Here is a 17,870-nt window from a genome sequence, read left to right on the forward strand (position 1 = left end):
TGTGTAATCCTCAAATTCACCAGAGTTTTCAAAGAAAAAACAAGAAACTCACTTGTAATTACTTCTTGTATGACTCGTATGGCAACAAAATTAACCAAACAGAAAATGACATTTTCTTCTTCTGTATGTGAAATATCTAAACAATCTTTTTCTTTTTCTTTATTCATAAAATATAAATTTTTTTTTATAAGATTAAATAACTTATCCTTTGATCTATTTAACTAAAATATCTATTAGTAATAATTATAATTATGCATATAAATTAATGATATTTATTTTATTAATAATAATAGTATAAAATTTATATTTATTATTATGTAATCAATTTTATTTTTATTATTATTTAAAACAACTAAATAATTATCGTTAACTGCGGACTTGTATATATAATTATAATGATTATTGAATGGACTAAAGTATATATATGTTATGAACCGTCCTCTTTTAGGGCGCGGGGATTAGATTTTGCAACGGAAGATGCATTTTCTCTCTCAATTTCAGACATTTAGGCCACAATTAGAACGATCAAAGGGATAGTGTGTGGGTGTGTGGCGGATTGAATGGAAATTTGTTTGCAAAATTCGCAAATAGAGGGCAGGTGGACTGAACTGGTAGTGAGAGAAGGATACACATAGATGACAAAGTAAGGAGATGGAACAACGTCAAAATTCCATAAGATGAAAAAGGTGCGATTTTGAACGCAAGGAAAAAGCAGAAAATCATTGAAAATTATTCACCATGTTTCAATCAAAGAGAGAAAAAATGAGTTGGGGTTAACTTTTTAAATTAAAAATTGTCTAATTGCACACTTAAAATCTCATGCTGAACCACTCTAATTCTCCTATTTTACACCGGTTTGGGAACCGCTGCCAAATTATCGCCACAAACCTCTGCGTGTGTTGTAATGTAGGAATATTTGTTTGATTTAAACCATTTTAACTTAATAGCTTAAATAACGTTTAGAAATTTAAAAATTTTTTAATAGTTAATCCGACTTTGTAATGTTTTATTTGGTACCCACTCGCACGAGGACACACGATATACCAAAAGAAAAAGAAAATGAACCACGACTACATATATATCCTACATGCATCAAGATATATATAAAATAATAAAATATTATATAATCATACTCAAATTGCTATGCTATTATTTATTAGTATGGACTAATATTTCATGTAATGTTAAATAAATTAATAAATAATATAGTAATATTCTTTTTTTTTTTTGTCATACACACATATATATCGATCCATTTAGTCACACACACTAAAAGTTTACAAGACAAACAAGTTTATCATTCACTCATATATTGTCTCCACTCTCAACCACCACTACAAAATAAATGATAAATTATGGCGAAAAATTATTAGTAGTTTCTTAAACCACTGCCAATTGATAGAATAGCAGCAGTTCTAGTAATAAACACATGTTTCGTTGAAAACGGATGAAAATAGTGACAGTTTGGTGTCCAACTACCATAAATAACATTTTGGAGGAATTTATTAAAATTTTCGGCAAAAAGATAAACGACACCATTCTTCATATTTTCGTGTGAACACCCTAGGGGAGCAAAGGCGTCAATCACCATCTCTGAGATACCCAACTGCCGTGACTCTTTTCTCCGTCAGTTTCAACCACTACGTCCGTGTCATCGTACTTCCCTATCATTGATCTGCTCCCTCCGCCGTGTAGCTCCCGCGCACGAGAGGAAAGTGGAAGGGGTCGTCCAAGTCTTCTCACTCCGTCGTACACGTCCGTGTTGCCGTCGGCGTCCTTCCCATTCGTTCGTCCTGGTGTCGTCGTCGGCATCCTCCCCCTTGTCCTATTGTGCGCTGCTCGATCGCTCCCTCTCTGTTCTCTCTGGTTCGTTCTTTACCCTTTTCTTTTTGTCTCAATTTAATTTTGTTCCAATTTTTGCTGCTATAAATTTTGCCCTAAATCTGCTAGGGCTGAATTAACTGCATTGGTAGTCCTCATGTGTATAACTAAGCATAGATACAATTGTTGTAAAACTGTACAAAATGAGAATGAATAATAATATTCTCTACTTTACTATGAATAATAATATTCTCTGCTTTACCCTCAATTTACAATTCATCTTTTGACTGTTGAGAATGTACTAGTTCGTGATGAAGTTTTCTTTTGTTCTTTAATTTCATTTCAAATAATTCATAGTTGTTAAAAACCTTTATACTAGATGTCAATAGCTTACTCTGTAGTGTCATTTTTTTAAACTTCATTCATAGGACTTCATAAATTCTCAAGGAAAGAGATTAAATTTTAATGTGAAGTATCATGCCAGATTTGATGGTATCTTTTCTGAGCTATCAATTCTTTTTACGAAAGAAAATCTCAGGCCTGCCTCTGTTTTGGCCGCAGATATTGTTGGGATTGGTGATTTATGGCTTAAATTTGTCATTAAAAAAAGCTATAATTTTGTCAATAAAGGATGTAGAAGATCAAAATTGGTTTAAAGGCTTAGATGAGAAACGGAAGGTAACAATAAATTTTCTGTTTCTTATTAAATCACACTGTGTTATCCTTGACTTGTCGTGCAAAGTTATTCTTTAAAAGGCAAATTTTTTTGTTTTCTGAGCTTATTATAGTATGAAATAATGATTCTGCAATCATAAAGAAACATTTCTGAGTACCTTTATTCCAGAAGTAAATCTCTTAAAAGTATAGTTTTATGTTCCTCTTACAAAATTCCAAGTATATTTATGCAAAAACTGTGAGGGAGAAATGGATCCTAAAGGTGACATATGGGCGGCTCCGTATGGGGCTCCATGGTAATTGCGTACAAGACAAATAAAGTCTTTTAATACACCCGTTAAAACTCTTGCAAGGCATTTATGAGCTTAAATGTTTATAGAGACAAAATGTTTTGAAGGTTCAAGGAGTGTTTTGTTTGAAAAATAAATTAGAGTAGAGATTTGAGAATTTATTCTTTGTTTAAGTGTATTATTTCAGGATATAATCTCTGTATGCAGAGTCATCGTTCATATATTATTTCAAGAACAATGAATGTTCTGTTTGTCGAACACATTGTGCCACGCCGTTCTTTGAGAAATGATTCGAAGTATAATGCCCTTATTGCTGCTTTATATCTAGATATTGAGAAGTACGAGGAAGAGGTATGAGTTGACCTATGTTTACTATGTATTATGACCATGTGTAAAAAATTGACTAGTGCTACTATATATTGTACTATTGTGTTCTCTGTTTTTTGTTTATTACAACTAAATTATTTTCTTCTATTGGTGTTATCAATTAATTTTTTTTCAATCATACAAAATTATGGTTTTATCTATTTAGTCCTCTTTTATACATGTATCTTAAGTTTAATCAATTATGAAATAAAAAAAATAAGTTATGGTAAAGAAAAAATGGTACAATATATTATAGTCCAACAATTATTTTTTAAAAATTTCATGTGTAGTCCGCCGCATTCTTTTAAAAAGCACCTACTAAAATCGCCGTAATTTTTTTAAAAAACTAGTAAAAAAAATAGCAACAGTTTAAATCAACCAACGTTATATATTATTTTTGTGGTGGTTATGCCAGCAGTTCGTAAAAATCACCACAAAATCAAATAATCACGTCCTAAAAGGCTAAACTACAACAATTATAAAACTGCAGAACTGCTGGTATGTCATTTTACCTGCCACTATTTTTCGATTCTCATGTAATGCACATGATTTTAATTTTCTATACTCCGTAACTGAAGTAGGTATTCAAGGATGATCGATACTGTTACATTAAAGACTTAATATATTGCATTATTGAATGCATAAAGTTGTAAACAAAAGCTATAGTGCATTATATTCTGCTGCAATTTTAATTAGTTGGTATTGGAAATATAATTATTTATGTATATTTTTATATCAATTTAATTTTTTTTAAATATTTTCATGATCGAAAAATTAAAATTTGATTTTTTATTGAATCCCAAAAAAATCCAGTATAAATAAATAAACAAAAAAAATAAACTATCAAAATTTATGCAAACTCAAAAACAAACTTTTAAATAAAAAATATTAAAAATATAACTTTTACGTATTTTTTTTTATCTAACTTAAATTTTGAAAGAAATAGTCAATTGTCATGGTCCAATTATACTTTTAGACAATAACCTGAATGAAGTTTGGTAGATGTTTCCTATTTGCATGTGGCAGTGTGTGTCATCTCTAAATCTATCTCACCATTTCACAAATGAAAACTTTTCTTTTTCATTTTTACAAGATAGTTTTCATATCATCAATTTCTATAAGTGAAAACAATTACATGCTATTATAGAATATTATAGATGAAGTATGGAAATTTTGAGTTCAAATGCCGTATAAAATAAATAACATTTTGATTATTATCATCTACATAAAAAGATTCATGGATTCATTTTAATTCACTAATTAAAATTTTTTAGATGATTTTAATCGAAATTTAGAGTTAAAATAATTTTTAGAAAATCCAAAATCATCTAAAAAAATATATCCTTAATTAATTATTATGTTGATCCTTATAATTTTATCAAATTTTTAATTAAATCTTTATAGTTTTAAAAATTATAATGGAGTTTTTATATTGGATAAAAAAATATTTAAGTATTTCAAATTATTTTTCATTAAAATTATAAAATATTTTTTAGAATATTCGTTTTAGTGTTTGATATAAAATAAATTATGAAATTTTTTAAAAATAAACATTTTAATATTATTAATTTATTGAAAATAACAACTAAAAAATTTAGTTATAACTTTTATCTAATATAAAAATCTAATTATAAATTTTTAAATTATAAAAACTAAATTAATAATTTGATAAAACTATAAAAATTAAGAGAATAATTAAACCAACATTTTAATTCACAAACTAATAAGTGATAAAAAAAAAAAACAAATATCTTGCACTATACCACATTTGGACACATCTCAAACAAATCCACATGGAAGTCACCAAAAAAAAAAAAAAAACAAATCCACATGGCACATGACATGCTGCTGCCGGCCATTAAAGAGGAACAAATTAAAGTTACATTAACAACAGCTGTGCTATGTAATTTAGTTATTCAATTTTATTTGACTAAACAACAAAAATGTTGCAATATAATTCAAATTCAAAAGTCCGTAGTTAGACTTGAGAATAATTATTACGCGGTGTAGATGATATTCACATACACGTCCTTATTATGGTTAACTTTACTGGAAAAATTTCAAGTATTCTAAAAATACTGATATTTCAAACAGTTTTAGTAGTTAATTTAAATTATAAAAAAATGTATAATATATATTATTTAAATTAACGGCTAAAATCATTCAACCGCCGTTGTTATTGAAATAATTAAAAGTTTTCCATTTTATTACTTCGCCTTGAGATTTTTGGTCCCTCAAATTAATAATTAGACTGTGAGAGAGTGAATGAATTTCGTAGAAATAGGAGAAGGGTGATAATGCAACAAAGCGTGGCAATAAGGGTATGCAATTAATTAAAGGCACTTTATTGGCATGAGAAACTGAAGTGAAACTTTCAAGCAATTTCTTCGTAACGTTATAGCAGGACTTCAAAGTTCAAATGTTTGTCGCATCTTTCTGGTCTTAGTTTGGTCCACATTACACTACAAAATCTACATTAAAATATGTGCTACTTCTTAGTTTGGACAGGCATATTTATAATTGAAAACTGAATGTCATAAAAAGGTATCAGCATAACACAGAATATTTTGTTCTCTTGCTAGAATACAATAAATCCTCATAATGGAAAAAATCATATAGTAGTATTGTAGTAGTACTTCAATATATTCTAGCGCGCTCCCTCTCTCAGGTGTTTTTTTGCCCGTAACATTTTTTAAATTTTTTTAAATTGTTCTAAATATTTAATTTAATTTATTTATATCTCTAACTTTTAAATAAATTTTAATTTTATTTTTTATTGTTAAATTTTTTACCGTCAACAGATAGTTAATTCTTTTTTATTTTTATTTTTATCTTTTATCAGTTATATATTCAAATTTTTCTGATAACTAAGTTTAACTTAGTTTAAATCTAACAAAAATCAGTTTCATTAGTGAGAACTAGGGCTGGCAATGGGTAGGGTAGAGTAGGGTTTGGACCCTACCCTAACCCTACCCGCGGGTTGAAAATTTTATTGAAATTCTATCCTATCTTATCTGCGGGTTGAGAATCTCTCAACCCTAACCCTATCCGCACCTTAAAATTATAAACCCTACCCTACCCTACCCTACTCGCAGAAATATTAAATTTTTTCAAAGTAAATATAAAATTCAATCATTTCAAATTTTATACATATTAATAACATAAAAAATAAAAAACTAATGCTCTAAATTACTAAATTAACTAACTAGCTTTAGTAGTTGTTCACTTATTGTAAATCATTACATAAGGGAGATTATAGGTTCAACTCTCACTTCTTTCACTATATACCTAATTTTTATAAAATATGTGTTATATATGAGGTGCGGGTAGGGTAGGGTAGGGTATACCCTAAACCCGTACTCTACCCTACCCGCAGGCATACCCAGACCGTACCCTACCTACCCGTAGCGGGTCGGATAGCCTACCCTACCCGAACGGGTTGGACCGGGTTGGGTATCCGTGGGTAGGGTATGAATTGCCAGCCCTAGTGAAAACATGAATACACACTCAAACTCCCACCCACTAACGTGAACGTTCATATCCTTCTTCTTCTTCGCGTTTCTTTTTCTTCTTTGGGTGTTTTCTCCCTATCGTTGTTTTCTCCCCATTGTAATTTATTTATACAGAATTTATTAGAATAAATAAAACCTAAATTTCTTAACAATAATATATAAATTTTTTAATTTTAACATCGAAATTTTACTGCAAAAACACAAAAATGTCTTCTTTAATGCTACATTTTTCTTTTTCTTCTTTATTCTTTTTCTTTCTTTTTTCTGTTACTCTTATTTATTCTTTTAGAAGCATTGCTTCTCATATTAGACTTGGATGAACATATTTGTAATATATTACAATTTTATTTAGTTAAATGAATGTAGGTTCCTCCTCTTCCTAGTGATTTTGTAGCATTATACATTTTTTCTTCTTCTTTATTTGATTTTTTCTTATTTTTATTCTTGTTAAGAGAGTAAAACAAAAAGAATTATGAGAAGGTAAAATAAGAAGGAAAAGATGAATAAAAAAAGAAGATGATGATAATGAAGGAGGAGGAGGAGGAGGAGGACGAAAAGGAGTTTTGAGTTATCATTAAGTAATTTAGGTGCATTCTGGATTTAAATATGGTGTATTTTGGTTTGTGCTTGTTTTGAATTGAGTTCGTTTGTGTGATGTCATCATTAAGTAATTTCAGTGCATTTTGGATTTAAATAAGGTGTACTTGGTCTATGCCTGTTTTGAACCGAGTTTATTCATGTATCGTCAGTAATTTTAGTGCATTCTGGATTTAATTTTGGTGCATTCTGGATTGAAATAAGGTGCACTTTTAGTCTGAACTTGTTTTGAACTGAGTTTGTTTGTGTGTCGCCATCATTAAAGAATTTTGGTGCATTCTTAATTTGAACTGTTATACATATAAGAAGAAGACGATGATGATGATGATGATGATAATGATGATGGAGTAAAAGAAAGGAGGAGGAGGAGATCAAAGAAATTCAAATGAGAAAAGAGGGAAGAGGAGGAGATGGAGATAGTAACATGATAGTAATGACGACGCCAATAATGAACGAGAAATATGGAGAAAAAGAAGGAGAAGTAGAAGACGACGATGATGACAATAACAATAACTATGATTATAATGACGATGATGTTGAAGATGGAGGAGGAGGAGGAGGATGAGGAGGAGGAGGAGGAGGAAAAATAAGGAGAAGAAGAAATTTAAATGAAAAAAAGGAGGATGAGGAGGAGGAGGAGGTGGTAGTGGTGGTGGTGGTGGTGATGGCAACGACGATAATGAAAGAGAAAGATAAGGAAAAAGAAGGAGAAAAAGAAGAAGAAGCAGTAGCAACATAAAAGGAGAAGAAGAAGAAGATGATGATGCAATAGCAACATAAAATCCTTATAACAGTTTGGTTAGACTTGGTTAGGTATTTTACTTGGTTGCAGAGCTTTTCACATCCTTTCTTTTATCATCATCCTCCTCAATTCTAACTAACCCTTGCATTTATCAAACCCCAATGCAATTTAAACTCCTGCCAATTTAACCCTACGCCCCAAAACTCCACCCAACATCCCATGAGACCACTCCTAAGGACCACCATCCATTATGCCACCTCATCACCTTTTCCAACTTCCCTGCAACCTACTTCTGCTTTACCCTTTTCTTTCGCCACCATTGAGCCACCCCAATCCTTCCAGCGTCTCTACATTGTCCGATCGCATTTGCTTCACCCTGGTCTTAAATTGAGTTTCAACCATATTGAAAAAATTGATAAGAGAATTAGCAGCATCAGATTTATGTTTCAACAAGAAGGTCCATGTGAATCTAGAGTGGTCATCCACAACAATAAGAAAAAATCTCATATTATTATATGTAGGGACACGATAAAGCCCCCAAATGTCATAATGAACCAAACAAAAAATGGTAGAACAAAAGTTATTATTTGATTGAAAGGATAAACACCTAAGTTTAGCTAATGGACACACATCACAATTGGAGTGTTTGAATTTTAAGGGTGTTGAAGACAAAATAGAATACAACCTATTGAAGACTTTTCAGACGTATGACCTAATGTTGCATGCTAAGTAGAGCTACTAATAGAAGAAACTAAATGACAGTTATCAACATCATGAGAGGGAGCATGCATTAAGGATGGTGATTGCAGAACAAACAGATCATCAACTTCATCATCTTCGCCAACCACCTGATTGGAGTTCTTGTCCTGTATCACAAATGATAAGTCAGAAAAATAGACACTACAATTTGACAATTTTAGAAGAGAACTAACCGAAATCAAATTGATTCTAAAGGATGGAATGAATATGACATTAACAAGTGTTAAACAGGGGTTGAGAACAATATTACCAATGGCTAACGCACAAATTTTGGTATGATCAGGTAAAGCAACAAAGTGGTTAGATAATGATTTTGGGTCAACTAGAGAACTAAAGAAGTTGGTGATATGGGTGGTAGAACCTGAATCAATAATCCAGGAACTTAGAATTTCCTTTTGGTTCATGTGACAAGAAGAGAACACTTCACTGCACATATCTCAGGTTCAATGTCTTGAACAGCTTGTTTTGCTTGAAGAAGAGCCATCAATTGGTTGTATTGAGCTATCGTGAGAGAGAAGGTAGAGGTGGGTGATAAATCTTGCACTTCTTGAGCATGATTCACTTGAGCCACATGATGCACTTGAGGCTTGGGAGTCTTGTTTTGTAGATAGCCTGGTGGATAGCCATGAAGACGATAACACTTGTCTCTAGTCCCATGAGTCCACAATGAGAACAAGTTGGACGATCTTTCTTACCCTTTTGCTTCAAATTTTGATACATATAGAACTTCGGAAATTTCTTGACTGCAAATGCCATGTGTTGGCAAGGTTGAGGAGAAGTGAGTGCCCGTTGTTTCTCTTCTTGCAAGACTAGAGAAAAAAAAAATTCATATGAAGGGAGGGGGTCTGATAACAGGATTTGACTTCTAACGTTTACCAAATTTTCATTGATCCCATGAGGAACAGCATGACATATTCTTGATTGAGGTAGGTTTGAATTGATTTGACACACCACAGGAGCACGAGACCAAAGGCTTGAAGGTATTGAGTTCTTCCCAAAAGATCTTCAACTTTGTGAAGTATTGTGAAACAGAGAGAGCGCCTTGGGTCAGTGACATGAGAGATCATTTTAGCTCAAAGAGGCATTGCTCTGAGAGAAACGAGTCTCCAGGTCCTGCCAAAGGAGAGCGGCTGAACCTGCGTAGATCACGCTCGCAGCAATGTCCTTGGAGATCGAGTTTAGCAATGACGTCGTGACGATGTCGTTGGTGCATTGCCAAGATTCTACAAGCACTAGATGAATAGTTGGATCTGGTTTCTGCAAAGAACCATCAATGAAGCCAATCTTGCATTTGTCACTCAACGCAAGACGCATCGATCTGCACCACGAAGCATAATTGTCTTCTTGGAGCAGCTAAGAAACAAGCACAAGTCCTAGATGATTGCCGAACTGAAGCGAATAAGTCTCGGGAATCGGCAAAGACTGTGCCAAAGAGTTCGAGTTGCCATAAGAAGGATTCGATTCAGAGATGGTGGACATCTTGATCGGAATCGGTGAAGCAAGCAGCTCGAAAAAGAAAGGAAGAAGAAGAAAAATTGAGGCGAGAAAATCGAAATTTTTTTCCAGAAAATCACAATGAGAAAGAAAGTGTAGCAGAATCATGAAGAGAATTTACTCTGATACCAAATTAGAACACGTGAATGCAGAGAGAAAATGGATAATCTCATTCATTAATTAGTTACAGATTGTATGTATATATATACATGTACATAACCCAGAGGAGCTAATTAACTAAGTTATATGAGTGACTGACTGTTGGTTAAGCTACTAACTAATTAACTTAGATGATCCATAATAGCTATTGCATCAGAAATATGCGTCGTCCACCAAGACGCATCGGAATGCTGAGATGTTGACCATGTCACAACGCCGTTGTCGCGACCTCTGCCCATCAGTTGCCGTCATTGTTGCATGCAATTTTGTTTTGCCTCCAACTTTATCTTTGTCACCGGTCTGAGCTTTCACCGTCTGGATATTCTTTTTTAATAAATTTAAATATTTCGTTTTGTTAGGTTTTAGAGATTATTTTCTACGATTATAGATGTTTCTTTTTATTATGTTTAGGACGCTTCTTTTTGTTTAAGCTTTGGGGTGTTTAAGTTCTTTTTCACTTAACAGAAGAGTAATGATCCACAAGTAGAAGAATAGATGCAAGTTTGCCGCCTATTAGATGAGTCAGATGCTTCATCCTGCTATTGATAACTACCACTACTATTCATTGTTGCCACAAACAGAAAGATCCGATGCTAAGTGAAGGACGCAATGCCGAGATAGTTGGTGTCGCGATGTCCGTCGTGAAGACAATGATGGACAGCAGCGATACTAAACGTTGAGCACAAACATTGAAGAGTGATGCTCAGTGAAAGAACACGGCATGCAAGAGGCGTGGCGCATAATCAGAACATAATTAGGGGTAACAGTATTTTGTTAATTTAAATCAGCGTTTTATTTGTTTAAGAATTATTTTCAGAAAAGTGTGTCTAGAAACCTATAAAAATTACACTTATTTCAACAATTTTTATTTATACAATTATTTTTAAAATAGTGAATTTTATGATTGATTACTTTAGTTAAAAGTAGTTCAATATAATTTATCGTGTTTTATATATGAAAAATAAACTATTTTTAAGAGGTATAATTATAAAAATAGATATGAAATGGTTGTTTATGTTATTTAATATTTAATACTTGGAATCAAATTAGTAAAATCATTACAATTCAAAAATAAATAAACTTTTCTTATAATAATATGTTTCAAAGTATTGTTTTCACTTAAATATGTTTTTAAAGTTTTACTCAAGCATAATTACTTTCTGATATGGACTTTTTAGCAAAAAATTTCTTTTTTTTCAATTGTTTCTCTGTAAGTTTGTCAATGCAAGTAGAAACTCCTACTAGTCCTATAAAAAAAATAAAAATAAAAAAGAAACTCCTACTAGTGACTACTAAATAAGATTATTCTTGTTAAAATATACATCATTAAAAAAATATTCTATCTTCTAATTAATCCTACCTAATAATTGGGTCTTTTTGTTAGCTGATCTTTGCACACTATTAATTAAGTATACATGTTTAATATGGTAGAAGTACATAGAAAACTAAGGTGATGAAAATGAATATACATGACTTGACATGCATACACATCAACCAAAGGAAAAAATAGAAGAAAAACAATAGAAAGAAGATTCTTGACAACTACAAATTAATCTTATAAACAAATGAATATGATGTAAAAATCAATATTTAAAAAAAAAAGTAAATAGAATGCAAAAATACAAGAAGATCAATTGAATTGCATTATCTTTGGAGCAAACCTCAACAATCTATCCAAAGCATGAAGGGTGAACTTCCTTGCAAACAAATGACAAACATTGGTGATCTTTCCATTGTACAAACATGTAGTTCCATACCTTAATTTCTCCAAAAAATCAATAGTGACATCAAACCTTATGTACCTTGATGGATGAGGTCCACCCCTTGACCAATCAACCTTTGTTAATGTCCTATTAGAGTTCTTCCTCCAAAATTTGATACTAACCATTGTGGGCAAGTAATGTTCATCACTATAGCATTGAGGCTTGCAAAACTTTTGAAACACCGGGAAGTACTGCCGGTCGGCGACCATGTCGACGGCGAGGGCACGGTCGATTTGGAACCATTGGGAGCCTTTCCTCCATTGGGAAAGCCTAATTTGTGGCCTCATTTTTGGGCTATATCTTCCACGGCCTACATCACTTGGATCATCATAGGCCTCCACAAAGGTTTGAGGTGTGTTGATTAGGTATGTGTATATGGTTGAGAAATTGAAGAGAGGAATGCATGATTCTGAAAGAAGAACAAATCTTTGGTTGGAGAAATCAAGAAGTGCATTTGCTAGTAGGCGTCTCTCTGCCTCTATCATGCTATTTTCACCCCATTTTACCTCCTGCATGCATGTCACCAAACAAATTTACCATCAAACTTTAATTTCAACATTTTCAAATTTTTCTTTTGGAAAAAAATTTTGGGAGACAGCATTCGGCCAATAATTTAACATTAAAAAGAAATATCCAAAATTAAAAATAATAAAAATACCAAAAATTCAAATAAAATGAAACTAATTTAGAATATAAAATTTATAATTTATGGTTTACTAATTTAGAATTCAAAATTTATAATTTATGGTAGCCCAAAGATGACGGTGGATGGTGGCTGATAATGGGTGGATGAAATTAGTAATATTGGAAGAAAAGAGAAGAAGTCAAAAGAGGTAAAAGAATAATTTAAGAAAAGTATAAGTAATTGATTAATTTGATGAAATTAGTTAATTTTTTGTTGGCTTCTTAGTTGGATGCTTTTTATTAAAATGAATAGGCCTAGTTTATTGGTCAAAGTTGTGGAAAAAAAAATCATAACTGGGCTAACAAAAGATACAGATAATGGGTTCAAGCCCAAAAAAGGCTAAATATGTTAAATTGGATTTCTAGTTAAACTTAATAACCCTTGTCCAAAAACAAAACTTAATAACCAAAAAAATATAAAGGCCAATAGTTTTGAACTTCTGATTGGCTGCTAAAGTTCTTTATAAATTACATATTAATGGAAGTCTTGATTGGCTGCTAAAATCATATGAAACACTCTTTAGTTGACATTATTATTGATGCCTATTCTTTATGCTGAATTCTATGAACCTTAGAGCTAACCTTATTTTTGTAGCACTTTTCAATCAATAAATTATCAATGTGCCATACAAATATTGAATGCATGTCCAAAAGTTCTTGTTAATATTAATGCAATACATGCTTTATATTTATTTTTAGGGTAAAATGTATTTTGTCTACGAAGTTTATCAAAAACTTTTAAAATATTTTTAATTTTTTTGTTTTAATTTTATTCAAAAAAATTTTAATTTGTATTAAATATATCTCTAACAGTTAAATTTAAAAAAAATTAAAATTAATTTAATAATTATACATAAAAATTATGCTTGATTTGTTTATGTTGATATTTTTTTTTTTTATAAAATTGCTATTGAATTGGTCTTAAATTTTTTTAAAAATTAGCCGTTACGAATATATTTGATATAAATAAAAAAATTTTGGAATGAAATTAAAATAAAAAATATATTAAACCTTTATTTTTATCTGTGTATTTAGATTCTAAATTGAATGCCATAGATAAAGTATGTGAAGAAAAGAATTATAAAAAGTTTAGGAGGGGCCTGTGTGGGAAAGTGTGCTTTGGAGATGGGGAATAATGGATTTTTCTTAGATCAAAAGGAGTGGAATCAAAGAAAAGGATGGAACAGCTTGCTTTAGCCAATTCCGGAAGCAACCAATAATAATAATAATAATAATAATAATAATAATAATAATAAGGAAAAGTATATTATTTTCACTGTGCCTTGACGGTGCGTTGGTCACAATTGACCATGGACCATAAGTCCAAAACTATTTGCTAAAATTATATTGGAAATTTAGGAATTAAATTTGTTTGTCTTTTTCCAAACTACAGGCTAATTAAAGATGACAAGTAGTTAACTACATATATAAGCTGGGTTTGTGTTCAATAGTTTTAGTAATATGGTCAATATTATTGCTGTTCATTCAAAAAGTAATAACATGCATTATTCTTGGTCTCAAGTCAAAGTCTCATTATACAAGCAAAGCAATCAAGGAGTTCGGATCAGGATCACAATTCACAAGGATAAACCCCAAAGTGGGGCTGCTCTAAACTTTCCATTAATAAAATTAAATTAAAATATAACAAAATGTGGCTCGTTGGTTCAGGTTCATGCAGACAGGTATTTACCAAGTTAGTAGTCAAATATAAAAGAATATATACTATATTATCGTACAAATCAAAATATTTTATATGTGGTTGAAGGATGTGCATACAGATTTTTAAAATTGGAAAGTAAAATATTTATTATATGTATTAATATAAAATTATCAACTATGTTATATATACATAAAAAATCAGTTATTAAATTAATTATTATGACTAATTTGGTCAATATTTTTATAGCAATTTTTAAAACTATTTACATATATATTTAGTTGTATGTTTCTATATTAGTAAAAATGCTCAATTTAATTATTTGTTAGTTAAAAAATTTTATATAAAATATTTTTTAACATTTTTTATACATGAAACTTAAATTTAAAGAAGTATGCAAAAAAGATATTAAGTGGAATATACCAATAATATTATGCATGTGCGTGTGGAACGGCATAGAAGAAATGTGAATATAGGCATATATATACACATTCACACACATGTTACTATAATTAAGCCGAGATTTTAGGTATATATTGTTGGCATTCATTTTGAAGTAAACAATATGCACATGAACTGTTGTAATAAACATTAAATAAGGCTTCTATTAAGGGAAATATCGTGTTTGACATAATCTATATTAAGGACTCGTTGATTGATGTTAAAGTTATTAAATACATTTGGAAGAAACATAAAGAATTTATTGAGATCGAAGTTGTAATTAATTAGTTATAATATATATTAGTTTGGTGGATCTATTTGTATTATGTGAATATGTGGCTGAAACTGAAAGTAACTGATGATGTGACAAAGAATCATAGGAGAGTATCACAACAGAGTTTACAATAGTGAATTATTATAATGTTACTACATATACAATTTTGTATACAATTCTTTTCAATTATATTATTATAACATAATGTTCTATAGACATATTTGACTAACTTTAATAAAAAGGGATTAATTATATTATTAAGGATTCAAATTGATTATTCGTACTGTATGAACCAATAGAATTGAGATAGAAGAATCAATTTTAATCATTTTTCAATTCCATGGAGTTAATACGTGAAATTATAGTTCTAATTTTATACATTATTATCGCAAACCCTAAACATTAGGATGGAGGAGTTGACTTTTGATTCTAATTCTAAACTCGAGTTTTTTGACGCCAAAGGAGTGCTAAAATAAAGTTATCTAAAAAGCATTTGAGGGAGGCGGAAACTGAATTTTTAATATGCTTCTTCAGTTATCACTTTAAATTTTTTTAACATATCATCATTGTCATAATAATAATAATAATAATAACAATAATAATAATAACAACAAATTTTCTCGTTTTTAATATAAATTTCTCTTTTACTTTTTAAATTTAAAATATATTTTTTTAATTTAATTTTAATGTACTATCATTTTATCAATGTAAAATAATTTTACATATATATCTAATTACGTAATATCATATTAATAAAAATAATTATTTTTTATATTTATCGTATGAATGGTTGTTTAAAAAAATGAATGTGACTAAATAATAGTATAAAATATTTTTTGCATCAAAATTAAAACTCATATTAAAAAAAAGTGAAAATAAAAATGAAGTGAAGAAATGGGCACATGCAAATGAAGGAATAATAAACTAACCTTGCTGGGGATTGTTCGGCCATGAAAAACAGAGGTTTGGTTGAATGTTCCATTGAAAGAAGGTAAAGGATGAACATAGATAGAGTAGAATTCTTGATTGATGCCTTTGAAGAATCTTTCCCAAAGAGGAGCCAATGGCAAAGGCCCTTTTGTCAAGAACATGAATGCAACCTTTGGTGTGTAATTGAATGGTGTCTTATGGATTTTGGGAGCAATTGATGCTCTCCACAACAACTCTTCCTCATTCATGTCATGCATGGCCTTTCTTGGTGCCTTCAAGAACTCTCCCAAACCAATTCTTGTTGTGTTATTGACTACCCTTTTGTTATTATTATTGATCACCAATGATGATGAATTCATGGAAAGCTTGTTGGTTGAGATTTGCGGAGGAGGAGGAAGAGAGTGTTGGAGTTGGAAAGTAATGTTTTTGAGGGAGAAATTGAAAGTGGTTTTGAGGGATAAAGTGAGAGTGATTCCAATGAGTAAGCCAAAGCCAAAGACAAGAACATAGGAGAAGAAGTTTAGGAGATAGAGTTGTTGGTGAGAACAAGTATTATTATTCAAATGTTGTTGTTGTTCCTTGTTATTCTTCTTCATCATTGTCATGAGTTGTGTGTTCTTAGATTGGTTTTGGTATTTACAAGTGATGTATGGAAGTAATGGAGTTGTGGTTATTATACATAGAATAGAATGTGAGAGAGAGAACAGAGCATCTATCAAGCCTAACTCATGACTCAAAAGAGAGATACTTTGATTGGTCACACATGACATAACTGACAACTCACAATGCAACACGCCTATCTATATAACAACACCAATAATAATAATAATAATTGACTAAAAAATTATGTACAAGTGTATTTAGAGAAAATATCAATAAAAATCAATTAATAACCATAATTAAGATTTGAAAAAAGAATGTTAGATCACAAATATCAAAATATACAAGGTCTAATTGTTCAAGAGGTGACATCAAAGTTATCTCTTAACAAGAATTTATAGGATCAAAACATCAAATTACGGCACATCTCCTTATTTCAAGTTGGTATTTTCATAGGATAGGGTGTATCAACTTTGATGTTCAAGTAGAAAAAGTCTAGGGGCCAGCAACTTTTGTGTTTTCTGGCCAGCACTTAACCATCAAAACAAAAGTGAATGATCTCCCACCATTAGATGTAATCTCACACCATTAAAAACACTATTGATGGCCAATTGATGGTTACAAAACACCAAAATTGCTGGCCCCTTAGCATTCCTCGTTCAAGTAAGCAATAGTCTAAGAAATATAACAATTATTCGAGACAGATAGTATACTTTGAACATGTGTTACGCCCTTTATTTATAGTGAAAAATACTAAAGAATTAGCAGAATTTATTATTTTTGTCTAATATTTTTAATCATTATAATTCAATTCATTTAATCTAATAATTTAACAACATATTTTGAGGTTGTATTTTTAAATATTAATAAATTTTACTGGCCTTTTAATATTTCTATTTATAATGTTTAAAAAATAAATCTAAAAAGATCTGAATAAATACGTATAAGATATACGCAATATCTTACGTGGATATAATTCATATTACGTTAGTTATTTATAGGCCAAAATGTATTGAAAATGGATGTTTTTTAACCTACCATAATTTTATGACTAGTCTAACCATAGTGCAAGTATAGTACTATTGTGTCAAATTAAGAAATAAAAA

At 30.6% G+C, this 17,870-nt stretch overlaps 1 protein-coding gene across 1 annotated transcript; it reads right to left on the minus strand.

Annotated features, from left to right (window-relative positions):
- Positions 1 to 11,924: 11,924 nt before the first annotated feature.
- On the minus strand, positions 11,925 to 16,926 carry LOC112751095 (glycosyltransferase BC10). The gene is made up of 2 exons (XM_025800134.3): positions 16,164 to 16,926; positions 11,925 to 12,687 (listed from the first exon to the last, which is right to left on the minus strand). Exons 1-2 carry the CDS (start codon positions 16,767 to 16,769, stop codon positions 12,046 to 12,048), a joined length of 1,248 nt encoding a protein of 415 aa, XP_025655919.1. The 5' UTR covers positions 16,770 to 16,926; the 3' UTR covers positions 11,925 to 12,045.
- Between the last annotated feature and the right edge of the window lie 944 nt (positions 16,927 to 17,870).

Source organism: Arachis hypogaea, chromosome 15, assembly GCF_003086295.3.
Source record: "Arachis hypogaea cultivar Tifrunner chromosome 15, arahy.Tifrunner.gnm2.J5K5, whole genome shotgun sequence".
NCBI lineage: Eukaryota > Viridiplantae > Streptophyta > Magnoliopsida > Fabales > Fabaceae > Arachis > Arachis hypogaea.